Raw genomic sequence first — 17,360 nt, forward strand, 5'->3', positions numbered from 1 at the left:
AACGGGCAGACAATGATGTCAGAATACCCCTTTAACAACATTTTACAGTCCATGTACATGTGTGAGGTCTGAACCATATATGTTCCACTAAACTCACCTGTGCCAGAGCTTTTCGAATTCATCCTTTGTAATAGGAAGAGAGAATCTATATAAGACGTTCCTCAAATCTTTCTTCTGAATGATGCCGTTTCCCTCGCTGTCGATTTCACAGAACGTCTACAGAACAGAATCAGCAGAAACGCAGGATAGACATGTCATTAGACGGTACAGTGGTGGTGAGGAGGAGGATGAGCCGGAGCACAGCTCCGCACTCCAGACTTTCATCATGCAGCCGCATAGATCTTACATTGCAAATGAAGGCACCTTGGGATTTTTTTTCTCCTTCTCCCGATCTTTTAAATATATCATTGTGGACATTAACGCCTTGTCATGTGATCTTGGTAATTATAAAAATGATGACATGACGGGTACTCTATGGAGAGAAGTCTGTTGGTGCTTCTATGCCAGAGCAAGCAGGACAGATCAGGACTGAATTACATTAGTAAATGTCTATTTCCATAATTTGCCTAATATTCATTTTTTAAAGGGGTTATGAGGCCGCTTTCTTCCAGAAACAGCACAACTCCTGTCCTCAGTTTGGGTCTGGGGTTTTGCAGTTCAGTTAAATTGAAGTGAATGGAGCTGACCTGTAATACCACACACAACCAGAGGACAGGGGTGGCGCTGTTTATAATTTCCTGATCTATTATGGCCCTTAGGATTTGTTCATATGATACATTTATCCATCATAGAAATATCAGAAATGTGTTACACCCATGAATTTCTGCTGGATACTTGCAGATGTTTTCTGTAGATTTGGGGTGTGGGTTAATAACATGCAATGGGACTAATCTTTTTTTTTTTTTTTCTAAAAAAAAATACACGGTGTTGATCCCCACTGAAAACAATAAGAAGCAGATTTCACATGGTTTTCATGCAAATTCTGACATTGCTCGAACTTTGTGTGAACAAGGCCGTACTTCTTAAAGGGGTACTCCAGTGGGGAAAAAAAAAATTCTTTAAAAAAATAAATTCTCCAATCTTCCAGTACTTATCAGCAGCTGTATGTCTTGCAGGAAGTGGTGTATTCTTTCCAGTCTGAGGGCCCTTGCACACTGCAGAAATCACGCGGATAACTTGCCGCAGATTCCGTCGCTCCTCCCCCCCACGCTCCCACTTGAAGTTCCGCTGGTTCTATGAACAGGCGGATTCTGACGTCCGTCCAAAGAATTCACAAGTCAGATGGTTAAGAAGGAGTGCGCACGGAATCCACGGCAAGTTATATCCTCCATGATTTCCTTAGTGTCCAAGGGCCCTGACACAGTGCCCTCTGCTGCCACCTCTGTCCATGTCAGGAACTGTCCAGAGCTGGAGAGGTTTTCTATGGGGATTTGCTTCTGCTCTGGACAGTTCCTGACATGGACAGAGGTGGCAGCAGAGAGCGCTGTGTCATACTGGGAAGAATACATCACTTCCTGTAGGACGTACAGCAGCTGATAAGTACTGGAAGACTTGAGATTTTTTAATAGAAGTAAATTACAAATCTGTGGCACTTTCTTCCCCCAGTGTTTTTTGCAGGAGTTCCCCTTTAAAACCTGCTATGGACCTGAAACCCTAGAGAAAACTGCATTTTTACCAATATAAACAATGGTGGATTAACACCTCGTATGCCAGGGGGATTGAGTGTTCCTGGTGTGTATGTCTCTCTCTGTGCCAGCTGAGAAGCTCATCCTGGAGAACATGAGGGCTGCTGACGCCGTGAACAAGCGCCGGATTAATGAGTGTCACACATGTTACCTTGGCTAAGTCGTGCCATCTGCCTTGCGCCTTTGTCAGGAGGTAGTAATGAGCCTGCTCGCAGGCCAGATCCGCGCAGTCCTGGCTTTGTTTGGGCCTTCGAGAAATGAAAAGAGTTGGTATTAATTAAGAAAGATGTAATCATGTGTGAGCTGCCGCTGCAATATGTCAGCTCCGGCCCCGGCGCCATTCATCCTGCAATGAGGCATTTTACTTCACCCAAAGATACTATTAGGAGAAGGATTGGGGAAATAATGTTATGAGACAGGAAGGGTTGCGTCTTCATCAGGGATAGCATGGGGGATGGAGCTCCACTAAATACCGGTACATCGTCAGTGCTCAGCCAAATACAAGATTAGAGGAGTCAGACTGCTTCCTCGGCCTCTTGAGGTATCACTACTTACACTATAGCGCAGGGGGAGGGAACCTTGGCTCTCCAGCTGTTGCAAAACTACAACTCCCATCATGCCTGGACAGCCAATGCTTTAGCTTTTTAGCTTTGGCTGTCCAGGCATGATGGGAGTTGTAGTTTTGCAACAGCTGGAGAGCCTAGGTTCCCTACCCCTGCTATAGCGGCTATAGGAGATAGGATATAGGATCATTCGAAGTTAAAGGGGTGCTCCAGCATTGGGGCACTTTTTGGGGGGGAGGTGGTTGAAATAAAAGACGTCCACTCACCTCCCCGGTTCCAGTGGCAGGTCACTCATCGTGGCGCTCCGGTCCCCAGTTCCCGGCCGCTCCCTGGTGTCTGGCGCCGCCCGAGATGCTACGTCTCAGGGCCGCTCAGCCACTCGGTGAAGGAGACGGGATCCGAGCGGACTTCCAACGGATCCCGCCCCCCAAAAAGTGCCCCCACATTGGATAACCCCTTTAAAGCCTGAGGCTGCACTACTGAGATCCTAATGAGTATGTTAAAATCACAATGTAAATCAATGTTCTGATTTATACCACCAGTATATGGATATTGATAGGGATATTGATGGAATCCATGCTACCACAGCCCCTGGCACCTGAGGCATGCTAGCTCCTCAGAAATGTGCAAGGGGGGGGGGGGGGGATTTCTTAAAATCCTGGAAGAGCTGGCATAGTTCCTATACATACTCACCGCTCCCTGTTCCTGTACTTCTCTCCAGTAGAGATGATCGAACAGCGCTGATGTTCAGGTTCGTACAAACTCGAACCATCTGTATTTGACTCCCGCAGTCTTACCGTTCCGTGGGGAAGGTGGAGACAGCTCAAGTCCCGCCTGGACTCTATTACTGTTTTCCAGACGGGTCTCGGGCTGTCTCCGCCTTCCCCACGGAACGGGAAGACTGCGGGAGTCAAATACAGATGGTTCGAGTTCGTATGAACCTGAAAATTAGCGCTGTTCCATTATCTCTACTCTCCAGTACTGTTTGACTCCACAGGGTATATCCTGATACGGAACAGGGTAAGGAGGAGAGGAAAGTGCAGGAGCAGGGAGAGGTGAGTATACAGGCACCAGACCAAAACTTTCTACAGATTTCTGGATTTCTCACCATTATTATTCCACAGGTATTCTCCCCCCCCCCCATTTTTTTATTTTACATTTTCTCTCGACATCTCCAACTTTCCTTAGCCTTGACCCTACCTTCCTCACTCCTTGTTTTTCCTATCTACTTACTATCCCTTTATGAACCTAGTTGGTTTCTGCTTTTCCCCTCCAGAGAATGAATATAGTTATGGGGGCGGGAGTCGGTCCGCTCAGCCAATCAGTGACTGCAGTGCCCCAGTCACTAATTGGCTGAGCAGGCAATTTATCTGAGCTGCAGTAGGCTGACGGCGATTGGTAAGGCAGCGTTAAGTTGGCACAGGGATGGGTAAGTATATTTTATTTATTATGTTCCCGCACCCCCTGCCTGTAATATTTTTTTTCATGGGACTTCTCCTTTAACCCTTTGAGGACCAGGCCCTAAATGACCCAGTGGACCGCGCAAACTTTGATCTTTGCGCTTTCTTTTTTCCCTCCTCCCCTTCTAAGAGCTCTAGCACTATCAGTTTTTTATCTACAAGCCATGTAAGGGCTTGTTTGTTACAGGAATAGTTGTACTGTGTAATGGCGTCATTCATTTTACCATAACATGTATGATGGAATTCCAAATATATTATTTATGAAGATATAAATTGGTGAAATCGTAAAAAAGAATGCAATATGGTAACGTTTAGTGGGTTCCTGTATCTACGTAATGCACTATATGGTAAAAGCGACATGATACCATTACTCTATAGGTCAGTCCGAACACAACCATATGCAGGTTACACAGATTCTCTAATGTTATATATATATATATTTTTTTTTATTAAATCCTTTTTTTTGGCAATTAATTATTAATAAAATGATCCTATTGTGACGCTTATAGCGCTTTTATTTTTACACCTACAGGGCTGTATGGGGTGTCAATTTTTATTAATACCATATTTGTGAAGATCGGATGTTTTGATCACTTTTTATAGATTTTTTTTTTTACACATAATGTAACATTAATTGTGCACATTTTTCCCTCTTTTCGTCTACGCCGTTCACAATGACGCTTGTTATATTTTAATAGATCGGACAATTACGCACGCTACGGTATATGTTTATCTATTTATATATGTTTTATTTATATAATGGGAAAGGGGGGTGATTTCAACTTTAATTGGGGGAGGGGCTTTGGGGTAGTGTATTTGTGTTTTTAACTTTTTATTTTTTTTACACATTTGAAGTCCCTTTGGGGGACTTGTACATACACTACTTTGATTTTTACCCTGATGATTGCTATGCCATAGGCACAGCATTGATCAGTGTTATCGGCGCTCTGCTCATTGAGCCTGCCTGTGCAGGCTCAGTAACCAGAGCGCCGATCGGACCGCACTGAGGCAGGTGAGAGACCGAAGCGTGCTTCATAGCTCGGGACGTAAAATTTTTTTTGCAGAAATCAATAGTACAAGCGATTTTAAGAAACTTTGTAATTGCGTATATTGGCCGAAAAATGCATTTTTTATAATGAAAAAGCTGTTTGAAGATCTCCCCCCTGTCTTCATGGTTCTCTTATGGTAAGGGGAGGGGTTGAGGGAGATGAGGCACCAAAAGAGGACAACAACGAGTTAATTTACAGCTACATTATCGGGCTATCTCCTCTAAAGTCAGCACTGACCTCTCTGACCTCTGAATACTGGCTTTCACACAGGACCCACTGTGTAATCCTTTGTTCTCTGCTGCCGACTTATCTCCCTCCTCCCCCCTCCCCTCTCCATAAGTTACACAGGGCTCGACTGATGTAAAAGAGTAGAGATTTCCTCATAATGAGCAGTGAATGAGAGAGAGGAGGGAGGGGGGAAGTCTTTTTGAATGCAGATAATGGCATATTTGTCTAATAAACCCAATTACAAAGTTTCTTAAAATCGCCAGGACTATTGATTTCTGCAACAAAAACAACAACAACAAAAAATATGACAGTGACACTTTAAACTAAAATCGTCAAAACCATTATACACCTTAGACAGAAGGGTCGGGCGTGTTGGATTCTTTTGTTCTTTGGGGGATAAGTCAGCGTTTGGCTGTGGCTTATCCTTCCCATGAACAGCACATGAACGTTCAGCCGACAGTTACTGTAAATGTATGGACACCTTTAGCATCGGTTAGTGTCATTTCATGCAGTCGCATTGTATACAGCAAGAAATGTACCTGTACGATGAATTCAGCCAGGGCGGACAGTCCTCTTTCTCCTGCCTTCTTAGCAACTCAAGGAACTCTGTATAATTTAGAGTGGACATTAGATTCAGCCCCAGGAGGTTGAGGAGACGTTCGTACTCCTTCTGAGTGATGATGAACATGAAGCTGTCCAGCAGGCGGCGGAAGTCATGCATGGTGATCAGGCCGTCCCGGTTGCTGTCTGTTTTATAAAAGGCGCCGTACGTGTCCTGGAGGGTGAAGAATCAGATTGGGGACATGGTTGTACAGTGTTACAGGGACTCCATATACTTGTTATACAGTCACTCTTACCCCATAGCCTTCTCTTAGCTTATCCAGCAGCTGGCTGAGACACTCCTCTGCTGTCATGTAATGGAACTTGGTCTTGTTCACTCGATGGTTGGGACTGTTATGTAACTTTGCGCCGGGTCCATCTCCAGACGGCACTAAAATTTAAACACATTCAGTTGCATTTAAAGTGTCACTGTCGTTTCATTTTTTTTTTAATTTTTTTTTTGCAGAAATCAATAGTCCAGGTGATTTTAAGAAACTTTATACTTGGGTTTATTAGGCAAATATGCCATTATCTGCATTCAAAAATTCTAAAAGACTCCCCCCCCCCCCCCCCCCTCTCTCATTTACTGCTCATTATCAGGAAATCTCGACTCTTTTACATCAGTCGGGCCCTGTGTAACCTATAGAGAGGGGAGGGGGAGGAGGGAGATTAGTCGCCAGCAGAGAACAAAGGATTACACAGTGGGACCTGTGTGAAAGCCGGTATTCAGAGGTCAGAGAGGTCAGTTCTGACTTCAGAGGAGATAGCTCGGTGATGTAGCTGTAAATTAACTCTTTGTTGTCCTGTTTTGGTGCCTCATCTCCCGCCACCCCTCCCCTCTCCATAGAAAACAATGAAGACAGGGGGGGAGAGCTTCAAACTGCTTTTTCATGATAAAAATGCATTTTTCAGCTAATAAACCCAATTACAAAGTTTCTTAAATTCGTCTGTACTATTGATTTCTGCAAAAAAAAATAAAAAATAAATTAAACGACAGGTACACATTAAATTCTTGAAAAATATAATTTATTATAGTGGTTTAAGTCATTACAATGTCAGTACCTGCTATTTATTTCCCTCTGATCTGGTGGATGTTTTTAGCTCTAATTAGTGACTACACTTTTGCTACAGTGTGTACAGAGGTCTGTGGTAGTCTAAGACACGCCCCCTTTCTCATTGGTTCAGACCGGAGCCCTGCCCCTTCCCTCTTCAGCTCCGCCTCCTCTGAGGCTGCTGTGGCTGCTGTGCACAAACTGAGCTGTTTTCTATTACAGCAAGTGAAGAGGTATTCTTTATAATATATAATATATAGGCCATAGTAGTATACTTTATATAAAAAGAAGATTATCAGGTAACTGCTGCACATATATTGAAGCAAAGAGGAAGCTGGAAAGCCAGGTCACGCATACAAGACTGTATGTATTGCTGCAGATATCAAGGTAATAAAATCTGGACATGGACAGAGGTGGCAGCAGAGAGCACTGTGTCAGACTGGAAAGAATACACCACTTCCTGTAGAACATACAGCAGCTGATAAGTACTGGAAATCTGTCTAACTATCTGACAGCAGTTGATTTAAAAACATTTTTTTCTCCGGAGTACCCCTTTAAGGGGTATTCCCATCTAAGCTTGTTATCCACTATTTATTACTGATCTCACTGGCTGGACCCTTACCGATCTGCTTGTTACCCCCTATCCTGAACATGGACTGGACTGTCTAAAAATGCACCAGATTTTTGTAAGCCACTGTGATGAATCTGGTGCATTTAATTTTTATATACTGTACATGTATGTATATATACAGTGGTGCCTTGGATTACGAGCATAATTTGTCCCGGAACTGTGCTTGTAATCCAAATCTACTCTTAAACAAAAGCAAAGTTTCCCATAAGAAATTACTGAATGGCAGACAATTGAAGACAGTCAAAGAAACTTCTATATACAGCAGTGTGAATGGCTGAGTGTAAGTGCAGGCACATTATAGCAGCAGAGTGTATAGCTGAGTGTAAGTGCAGGCACATTATAGCAGCAGTGTGTATAGCTAAGTGTAAGTGCAGGCACATTATAGCAGCAGTGTGTATAGCTGAGTGTGAGTGCAGGCACATTATAGCAGCAGTGTGTATAGCTGAGCGTAAGTGCAGGCACATTAAAGCAGGAGTGTGAATGCCTGAGTGGCACATTATAGCAGCAGTGTGTATAGCTGAGTGTAAGTGCAGGCACATTATAGCAGTAGTAAGAATGGCTGAGTGTAAGTGCAGCCACATTATAGCAGCAGTGTGTATAGCTGAGTTTAAGTGCGGGCACATTATAGCAGTAGTGTGAATGGCTGAGTGTAAGTGCAGGCACATTATAGCAGTAGTGCGTATAGCTGAGTGTAAGTGCAGGCACATTATAGCAGTAGTGTGAATGGCTGAGTGTAAATGCAGCCACATTATAGCAGCAGTGTGTACAGCTGAGTGTGAGTGCAGGCATATTATAGCAGCAGTGTGTATAGCTGAGTGTAAGTGTGGGCACATTATAGCAGCAGGGTTAATAGCTAAGTGTAAGTGCAGGCACATTATAGCAGCAGTGTGTATAGCTGAGTGTAAGTGCAGGCACATTACAGCAGGAATGGAGAGGATGGGAAACACAAGGGGTGACAGAGACTGCAGGGAGCAGGAAGGAATGAGCAGGACAGATGTGGGCACATACATGCAGCACTCTCTGTCTGGGGAGAGAGGGGTTACAGCTATGGAGTGATTACCCCCACAGTCCTGTCCCCTCATGCACACTCCTAGCCTGAAGTGGATCTGCTATGATATGGAAGGTGAGGGAGACTTCCTCGGTCACAGTACAGGGCTGTAGACCCATGCCCCTCCCCCACTCCCCATCCCACCCAGTACAGGGAGCTCTTAAAAAAAATAAAAATAAAATATATATATATATATATATATATATATATATATATATATATTTATTATTATTATTTGATTAATTTATTTTATTTATTAATTTTATTACTACATTTGGTACAGGCATCAAACTTCCCACCATGACTGCTCGTCATATATCAGATACAATACCTTCAAATAACGACACGAAATCCAGGTAGCTCAGGCCTTCCTTTGTAAATCCCAATCTTTCAGTTAAGATGTTGAATTGCTCCTCGTTCAGATGTAGTGCATGATCCTGCAAAACCTGCGGGAAAGGGGGGGGGGGGGGCGTACACATTCAGGTACATGTATCAGCTGCCGATGTGTCAATTGTAAAGGTGTAAATTGTCACATAACAGGAGGAGCGGCTCAGGGATGAGGGGGGGAGGGGTATGATTTAGAAGTATATCCAGGCGTGTTAATGAAGGGAATCGACTCTCTAAGGAGAGCGAGAAAAAAAACGCCACAGGGAACCACAAAAAACTTTTTACTTTTTTTTTTTTACTTTCAAAAGTTTTGTGCGGGTCTCGTGGGTAAAATCTCTTCTTCTCCAGGGAAGAAGCGGCTTACATAAGCAGGACGTGACAGATGAAATGTAATGAATTATTTCGGGAGACTTATCTGGGTGAGTGACAGCAGCCATCCAAAATGAACATGTTCATTCCTTCCAATCTTGACAGCAGGGGGGACGGTTTTTTTTTTTTTTTCTTATTTTTTATTTTTATTAGATTTTTTTCTTTACAACAACAAATCTTTACACGTTGTTAATGGAGTCATAAATAATTTACATCTGGTCGCGCATATGTACGGGCTTATGCTCCGCGCAGGTAAATATGCAAATCTTCCACCTAGCGCTGATCCAAAAATAGGGACATTTCAATAAATTCTCAATATGTTCGGGTGGGCTGGTTGTAAGTGAAATATAGTTATTAAACTTTTTAATGCTTTGGATGAAAAATTGACACTTTAAATTTAAAGGGAGCCGCGTTTTATGCAACTGAGGCCTGTCAGCTGGGATCCTTAAAGGGGAACTATCGGCAGGTTAGATAAATCTAACCTGCGGATGGCTCCTTAGTGGGCACAGGGTGAGGATGGAGGTATGTCTCTTACCTTCATCCTCAGTGTCTTTCCCGTGCTGTTAGTTTTGTCTGTAAGCCATTAGGAGCCCTGGGGGAGTGTCTACCACCCTCCCAAGCACCAATCCAGCTAGCCCCCCTCCATTTATAATTATTAGAGGGAGCGGGCTTGTAAGGGGGCATAGCCCCTGCCCCAGCTGGCCCCCTTCATTGATAATCATTAGGTGGTGGCAGATCCCTGTGCGGGGGCGGGGCTATGGCTTATCAATGGAGGGGGTGGGCCAAATCTGTGCTTGGAGGGGCAGTAGCCACGCCCCCAGTGCTCCTAAGAGCTTAAAGGGGTTATCCAGCCTGGGGGCACTTTTTTGGGGGGACCGGGGAGGAGGTGGCTGAAATAAAAGACGTCCACCAACTTCCTCGGTTCCAGCGGCGGGTCCCGCATCAAGGCGCTCCGGTTCCCGGTTCCCGGACGCTTCCTGGTGTCTGATGCCGTCTCCTTCACTGAGTGACTGAGACGTAGCGTCTCAGGCGGCATCAGACACCAGGAGGTGGCCGGGAAACGGGCACTGGAGCGCCTTGATGCGGGACCCGCCGCTGGAACCGGGGAGGTACTGTAAGTGGACGTCTTTTATTTCAGCCACCTCCTCCCCAGTCCCCCCCAAAAAGTGCCCCCAGGCTGGATAACCCCTTTAATGGCCACAACTAACAGCACTAGGGATGAAGGTAAGAGACATACCTTCATCCTCAGCACCCTGTGCCCACTAGGGACCAAACAGAAGGTTAGATTCGTCTCCCCTTTAACAATGGCTGCAAGAAAGGGATCACTTCCCCTAAGTATAGGTTAGAAAAGCACATCTACTTTCTTGCAAAAAGAGTGCCACCTTAGTCCTCAGGTTGTGCGTGGTACTGCTGTTCAGCTCAATTCACTTCAATAGAACTGAGCTGCAAAACCCAGACCCAACCTGAGGACAAGAGAGGGGCTGGTTCCAGAAGAAAGCGGCCATGTTTTTCTAAGCCTGAACAACCTCTTTCCACTGTCCATACACATTAGATACGCAGCTGGACCCAGTGCTTTTAGTGGTTAAAGGGGTTATCCAGTGCTACAAAAAAATGGCAGCTTTCTTTAAAAAAAAACACGACTCTTGTCTCCAGTTCAGGTGCGGTTTGCAATTAAGCTCCATTCATTTCAATGGAACTGAGCAGTAAAACCCAGCCCAAGCTGAGACAAGAGTAAACGACGTAAACGAGCGCCGATCTACTAGATCAGCGCTCGTTTACTGGGCTTATTCCACGGCCCCGATGATTGTGAAACAAGGGCTGCAGGGACATCGTTACCGATGCCCTTGCAGCCCTTGCTTCATACATTACCTATCCGGGCGCAGGTCTTCTTCTCCCGCGAGCCACAGCAGCTTCGGAGCGGGGCTGTCTGAACTGACAGACCGCTCAGCCAATCACTGGCCGTGGCGGTCCTGGCCAGTGATTGGCTTAGCGGTCTGTCAGTTCAGACAGCCCCGCTCCGAAGCCGATGCTGCCGCGCAGGATTGGGAGAAGAAGACCTGCAGCCCGGACAGGTAATGTATGGTTCTGCTAAAATCGTCGGTCGCCGCCGCGCACCACTATTCAAGCGTAGCGATGCGCTGGTGGCGAACGACGATTTTAGGTCTGAACCTAAATCAACGATCAGCCGATTCGATCATCGGCTGATCATTCTCTCTATTCAACGGAGCGAAAATCGGCCGAATCGGGCCGATTATCGCTCCTGCGGAATAGGCCCCTTATCCAAACACATGAACATCCACCGAGCGTGCCTGTGTATAGGGGGATCCGGAGAGATAGCTATCGCTTAAAAGAATAGAATCAAGTTAGGGGACGATTATCGGAACGACTGTGTGAAAAAATCGTTCAGATTTAAACGATAATCACTCCGTGTAATTGCAGCCAACGATCGAAAAATCGGTTGTGTGGTTTGATGGTTGATTTAGAGCTGACCCTAAAGTCTCTGTTAATCGTTCGCTAATCGTTCAGTGTGATTGCACATCGTCTTTTGTTGGGATCAGATGGAGCAAACGGTTGTAACTAACGACTATCGTTCTGTGTAATATGGTGAACGATTTGAGGTTAACAATAAACAATGTCGTTTGCGATCGTTTATTGTTAAAAATCACTTTGTCTAATAGGACCCTAAGCAGCACCACATATAGTAAACAAGAAAGATACCATGATGGATCTAGGTGATTCCGCCTGGTCAAGTCTAAGGGCCTTATTACACGGAACGATAATCGGCCGAATGGGCCCTATCTGCCCGATAATCACTCCGCGTAATAAACACAACGATCAGCCGATGACAACGATCATTGGCTGATCGCTGATATAGGTTTGGACCTATAATTGTCGGGCACCGGCCGCGCACCGCTACGTATAGTAGCGGTGCGAGGCCGGTGGCTGACTATATGCAAAGTGCATACATTACCTATCCATGGTCCAGGGCTCCTCTTGCGGTCCGCTTTGAAGCTGCAGCTGTGGAAGCAAGCAGAGGGCAGGAGAAGACCGGGACCATGGACAGGTAATGTATAACAGTTTAGGGCAAGGGCTGCACGGACATCAATAACGATGTCTGTGCAGCCCTTGCTAAACTATTATCGAGCCGTGTAATAGGCTCAGTAATATCATAATATAACACACGTCCTGAGGTCAAATCTCAAGCCTTCAAGTACTTAGCAGCTGCTGTATGTCCTGCATGAAGTTTATATAGTATTATTTCCAGTCTGGAGAGCAGGAGAGGTTTTCTATGGGGATTTGCTGCTGTTCTGGACAGTTCCTGACATGGACAGAGGTGGCAGCAGAGAGAACTGTGTCAGACTGGGAAGAATACACCACTTCCTGCAGGGCATACGGCAGCTGATAAGTACAGGAAGACTGGAAATTTTTTAATAGAAGTAAATTACAAATCTCTGGCGCTTGCTGGGACCAGTTGAGTTGGTCAACTACCCCTTTAAAATCTTGTTTACTCCGATTATTTGCTTACATAAAATTTTTTAATTTTAAACATCTCAAAATTAAAAATTAAAATCGAAATGCAGACAAGAATTTCAGCGGTAATTGGGATACAAGCTTGTTCCTGGCGGCGTTAGCGATAACGTGGCAGACCCATCATCTCTATCCCCTCCGCTGTGTTCTTTGGAAGCGAGTGTTAATTGCTAAGTGTGTAAAGCGGCTGATTTGTGGCTCGTGGGGCCCCAGACGTGTTAACAGGGTGAGAAATCTCTCATTAACAACTTGACACTGTGCTCATCCTGCTAAGAAGTCTCTCAGCACAACACAATGAGCCTTTTTATCGGTGCGAGGCCCCGAGTCAACCTGGAGACGTTATTATGTAACATTTCACTGTTAAATGGATGTGACACATGATGAGAAATACGTCGGGGAGGGAAGGAGGGCGAGGAATCACTAGCGTCAGTCTTTTTTATTTCTAGTTAATATACATTGCTGATCTTTAAGGGGCATTCCCATCGGACAAAGCTAATCCCTATAGGATGGGGCATAATTAGGTCTGACTGTGGGGGCCCCTTACGCTCTCGATAACAGGACCCCAGTCTCCTGTTAGAATGAAGCAGCAAGTCTTGCCTGCACGCCACCACTCCTGCTGTTCCCTATGGGAGCCGCTGAAAACAGATGAACGTTGTTCTCGGCTCCCGTAGAGAATGAAGCAGTGGTGCGTATTCTTATGGTAGACTGCGGTCCCTGTAACTGGGGATATGGCTGTCAGATAAGGAATCCTATAATCTGTCATGAAAAAAAACTTTTGACAAGTCAGAGAGACATGAATGTTCAGACCGCGATTGATCCGTTGAATAAGGCGGGAGAAGTCAGCGCACAATGCGTTCGTTCTGTCCTGGTCCTGTTTTATGTGACCCATAATATAAGCCTATGGGACTGACCAGGTGGGACAATGACACAGAGAAAGGAGTCTTGCTTGGTGTTGTCCTCACCAATCCTGGTCTGAAAACTCAAACCCTGACCGACCAAAACCTTTGACGTCTCTCATGTTACTTTTCATGACACTGCCTATTTAACAAAAAGTTTGTAGTCAATCATCTGTATGCACATAAATGACAGTGCACAATAGATTTGTATTGTCAGAAAAGAGCAGTTTCTCCCTGTGATGGGGCAATTGTCATCTGCCTCATAGAGGTTTTATCTTCCTCTGGATCAACACAGTAGGGTTCAACATGATGGACCTTCTTTCAACCTTGTTACTATGTCTTTTCCTGATGCGCCTACTCAGAGTAAGCAGTATACCACTACAAGACTCTACTTACCTTTCTAAAATCTTTTTTGGTGATTTTCCCATTCGGTTGTTTATTGCAGGCGAGAAAACTTTCCTTAATGGAGAACTCATGTCTGGTGACACAATCTTTCAACTTGTCGATCACCTCATCCACTGTAATCTTCCTGATCAGGTTGCTGGCTTGATTTTCAATCTCTCTCATTCTTGTAATAAAAGTATAATCAATGTCTGTTAGTTCAGGCCGAAGCATCGACGGAAGGAATAAACCTAAGAAATGTGGAGCTAACGGAAGAAGTCGGCTGGAAATAAAACAATATGGGGGGGGGGTCTGATACTGGCCGTGGTCTGAGCTCATAGATTTTACCAATTTGGCCAATTCAGCCTGGTTTGTTTGTGCAATGGATGCCCAGGGGTGTAGGAAAGTGGAATCAGCTCAGATTCCTTCCAGTCTGACACAGTGCTCTCTACTGCCACCTCTGTCCATGTGGGAAAGCAGGGGGAAATCCCAATAGAAAACCTCTCCTGCTCTGGACAGCTCCTGACATGGACAGAGGTGGCAGCAGAGGGCACTGTGTCATGGCACCTAATATCAGTCTTCATGTACAAATGAATGGGACATAGCCGCATCTGGTCTCACTTACCTATCCGAGTGATCGAACTGCCTTAATTCTTCTTGGAACTGGTTTCTTTCAGCGATGTCGGTGCTGACGCCATTGATGTCACCGGCGCAGGACACAGACACTCCCAGGTCTCGCAGGAACGCCATGAAAGGGACGCAGTCAGAAGAGCCGCAGTACTGATCGAAAATCCTGAAAAAGGATAAAATATATTACGTATATATTTTCTGTAATCAACGCAAATAGCAGAACTTAATGTGATATGTGTAGAGTAGAGGCAATCTGATCCTATGGAGTTTACTATGGGATGACGGCAAGCTGAGATCTGTATGGGTGAGCAGGGTGATGAGCACACTGTGACAGAGACAGCCCTGTGGTGTGTGTGATAGATGAGATGGTGTCCACTGTCATATATGTTCTGTGACCATTTCTAGGTGGTTGGTGGCGGTTCAAACAAAGGGTTGCGGATGTAGGAGAGTGCTGTGAGGTCTGCAGAGGAAGGAACCACCCTGCAATATAGTCCTAACTGTGCAGAGGGCGCTGTGAGGAGGAGAGTGTGCACTGGGCTAAGTGTACAGCAGGGATCGGGAACCTTCGCCCCTCCAGCTATTGCAAAACTACAATTCCCATCATGCCTGAACAGCCAAAGCGTTCGCTTTGGCTGTCCAGGCATGGTGGGAATTGTAGTTTTGCAACAGCTGGAAGGCCGAAGGTTCCCCATCCCTGGTGTACAGAATAGCATGGTAGCGACCGCCATCTGCCAACCTACCATCATCAACTTGTCGGCTGTTTAGGGCAGTTACCATCACACAATCCTCCTTAAAGTTTTTTTAAATCAACTGATGTACAGTAATCCCTTAACATACAATATTAATTGGTTCCAGGACGACCATTGTATGTTAAAAATATTGTATGTTGAGACCAAAATTCTATGCAGCACAGGATCACACTATACTCAGGAGAATCACTACTAGACAGCCAACCAGTGCAGGCACTTCACTAATACTGGGGTTTTACCAGTAAAATGGCCACTTTCATTGGTTGATCATCTAGTTATTTACATGTGCCGCAGATCCTGGCTGTCTGTAGCATTGTATGTTGTATGTTGAGTCTGGTCTCAAGTTATGATGGTCCAAAAAGAACTTGATATTGTATCTTGAGGCCATTTTAAGTTGAGGGATCACTGTATACAGATTTTTAGTTTGACACAGTGCTCTCTGCTGCCACCTCTGTCCGTGTCAAGAACTGTCCAGAGCAGGAGAGGTTTTCTATGGGGATTTGCTAGTACTCTGGACAGTTCCTGACATGGACAGAGGTGGCAGCAGAGAGCACTGTGTCAGACTGGAAAGAATACACCACTTCCTGTAGGACATACAGCAGCTGATAAGTTCTGGAAGACTTGAGATTTTAGACAGGTAGTATATGCCGTACATCTGATAGTGATCATCTGTCAGTGAAGGGCAGTACGATTGAAGGATCCTTTTCATCTGGTTCCTGGTGATGATCCCAGATCCTTTAGCGTCACATGATTGAAGCACTTTAGAAAGGTCCTTCCAATGTGTGGTGACCTTATCGCGGAGAATGCTCGCCACCTACAGTGAAAGATGGACAAAACTTTACAGAAGATGCTTGTATTTGCGCAAAGAATTTTCAGATGCAAATGTGAAGGTGAAAAAAAGTTACATATCATTAAACTGGCCACTAGATGTCAGCACTAGAGTCTTGATAAAAAAGAGAGGTCTCATTTTCCAGCGTACAGTAAAGCCGAATCTTATTGCTGCACTATCACTGATATCGACTGAGAATTACTAATAAAAAGACATGCTGCTTGAGTCAAGATAAGCAGATTTCACACTGAAACACTGTAGACAGCCACAGGACAGGGAGCACTTATAATATTGCATATGGCATTGTGCACAACCATCACTGACTTCCTCCCTGTAACTTGAAGTGACTGCCATATTCTGAGCTACGAAGTGTTAATTGTTGACATGCAGATTAGATAGAAGTTTATATGTAAATTGCTCTTCAATCTAGCTGTATTTTTTTAACAACATCGCAGCGCTGTTTACTACCATCGGCAAGGCAGCCAGACGAGATCCAAGCTATTAAATAAGAATTAATTTAATCAGCCAGCCGGTCCCAACTTTTACATTCCCAAAGTATGTGAATTGCTTTTTTTTGGAAAATGCATAAAATCCCCCGAAATCTGCGGCTATCATTGTGTGCTGAAGTCTGACATAACCGTAGGGACAAGGAAATAGTAGGTTAAAGGGGTACTCCAGTGAAAATATTTTTTCTTTCAAATCGACTGGTTTCAGAAAGTTGTATAGATTTGTAATTTACTTCTATTTAAAAATCTGTCTTCCAGTACTTATTAGCTGCTGTATGTCCTGCAGTAAGTGGTGTACCACCTCTGTCCATGTCAGGAACTGTCCTGAGCAGTAGCAAATCCCCATAGAAAAACTCTCCTGATCTGGACAGTTCCTGACATGGACAGAGGTGGTAGCAGAGATCACTGTGTCAGGCTGGAAAAAATACATCACTTCCTGCAGGACATACATCAGCTGATAAGTACTGGAGGGCTGGACATTTTTTAAATAGAAGTAAATTGCAAATCTACATAACTTTTAGAATCCAATTGATTGGAAAGAAAAAAAGTTTTTCGCCGGAGTACTCCTTTCCCAGCTGTATTACCAGTCCATACAAAATACAATGTATTCTATACAAAAAATATGGACACCTGGAGCAGACACTTCTATGTACTTGTGTTTCTATACACTTACTGTATCCACAGACAGCACAACCGGAGTCTCCTTTGCGGGTTGCCTTGTGTTATTCAACCATTTATGACCTGTCTGATTTTAAAAAACATAATATTA

At 44.7% G+C, this 17,360-nt stretch overlaps 1 protein-coding gene across 1 annotated transcript in view; it reads right to left on the reverse strand.

The window, feature by feature from the left end:
• The window catches only part of EFCAB6 (EF-hand calcium binding domain 6), a 79,012-nt gene that overhangs the window by 24,547 nt on the left and 37,105 nt on the right, over positions 1-17,360 (reverse strand). The window contains exons 12-20 of the mRNA XM_069967992.1: positions 17,265-17,336; positions 15,910-16,070; positions 14,503-14,670; positions 13,893-14,064; positions 8,648-8,762; positions 5,843-5,976; positions 5,525-5,760; positions 1,837-1,933; positions 98-216 (exon numbers count right to left, since the gene is read on the reverse strand). Of these exons, the coding sequence (XP_069824093.1) occupies positions 98-216; positions 1,837-1,933; positions 5,525-5,760; positions 5,843-5,976; positions 8,648-8,762; positions 13,893-14,064; positions 14,503-14,670; positions 15,910-16,070; positions 17,265-17,336 (1,274 nt within the window). The remainder of the gene's footprint in view (positions 1-97; positions 217-1,836; positions 1,934-5,524; positions 5,761-5,842; positions 5,977-8,647; positions 8,763-13,892; positions 14,065-14,502; positions 14,671-15,909; positions 16,071-17,264; positions 17,337-17,360) is intronic.

The sequence above is a fragment of the Dendropsophus ebraccatus genome, chromosome 1 (genome assembly GCF_027789765.1).
Source record: "Dendropsophus ebraccatus isolate aDenEbr1 chromosome 1, aDenEbr1.pat, whole genome shotgun sequence".
Classification (NCBI taxonomy): Eukaryota; Metazoa; Chordata; class Amphibia; order Anura; family Hylidae; genus Dendropsophus; species Dendropsophus ebraccatus.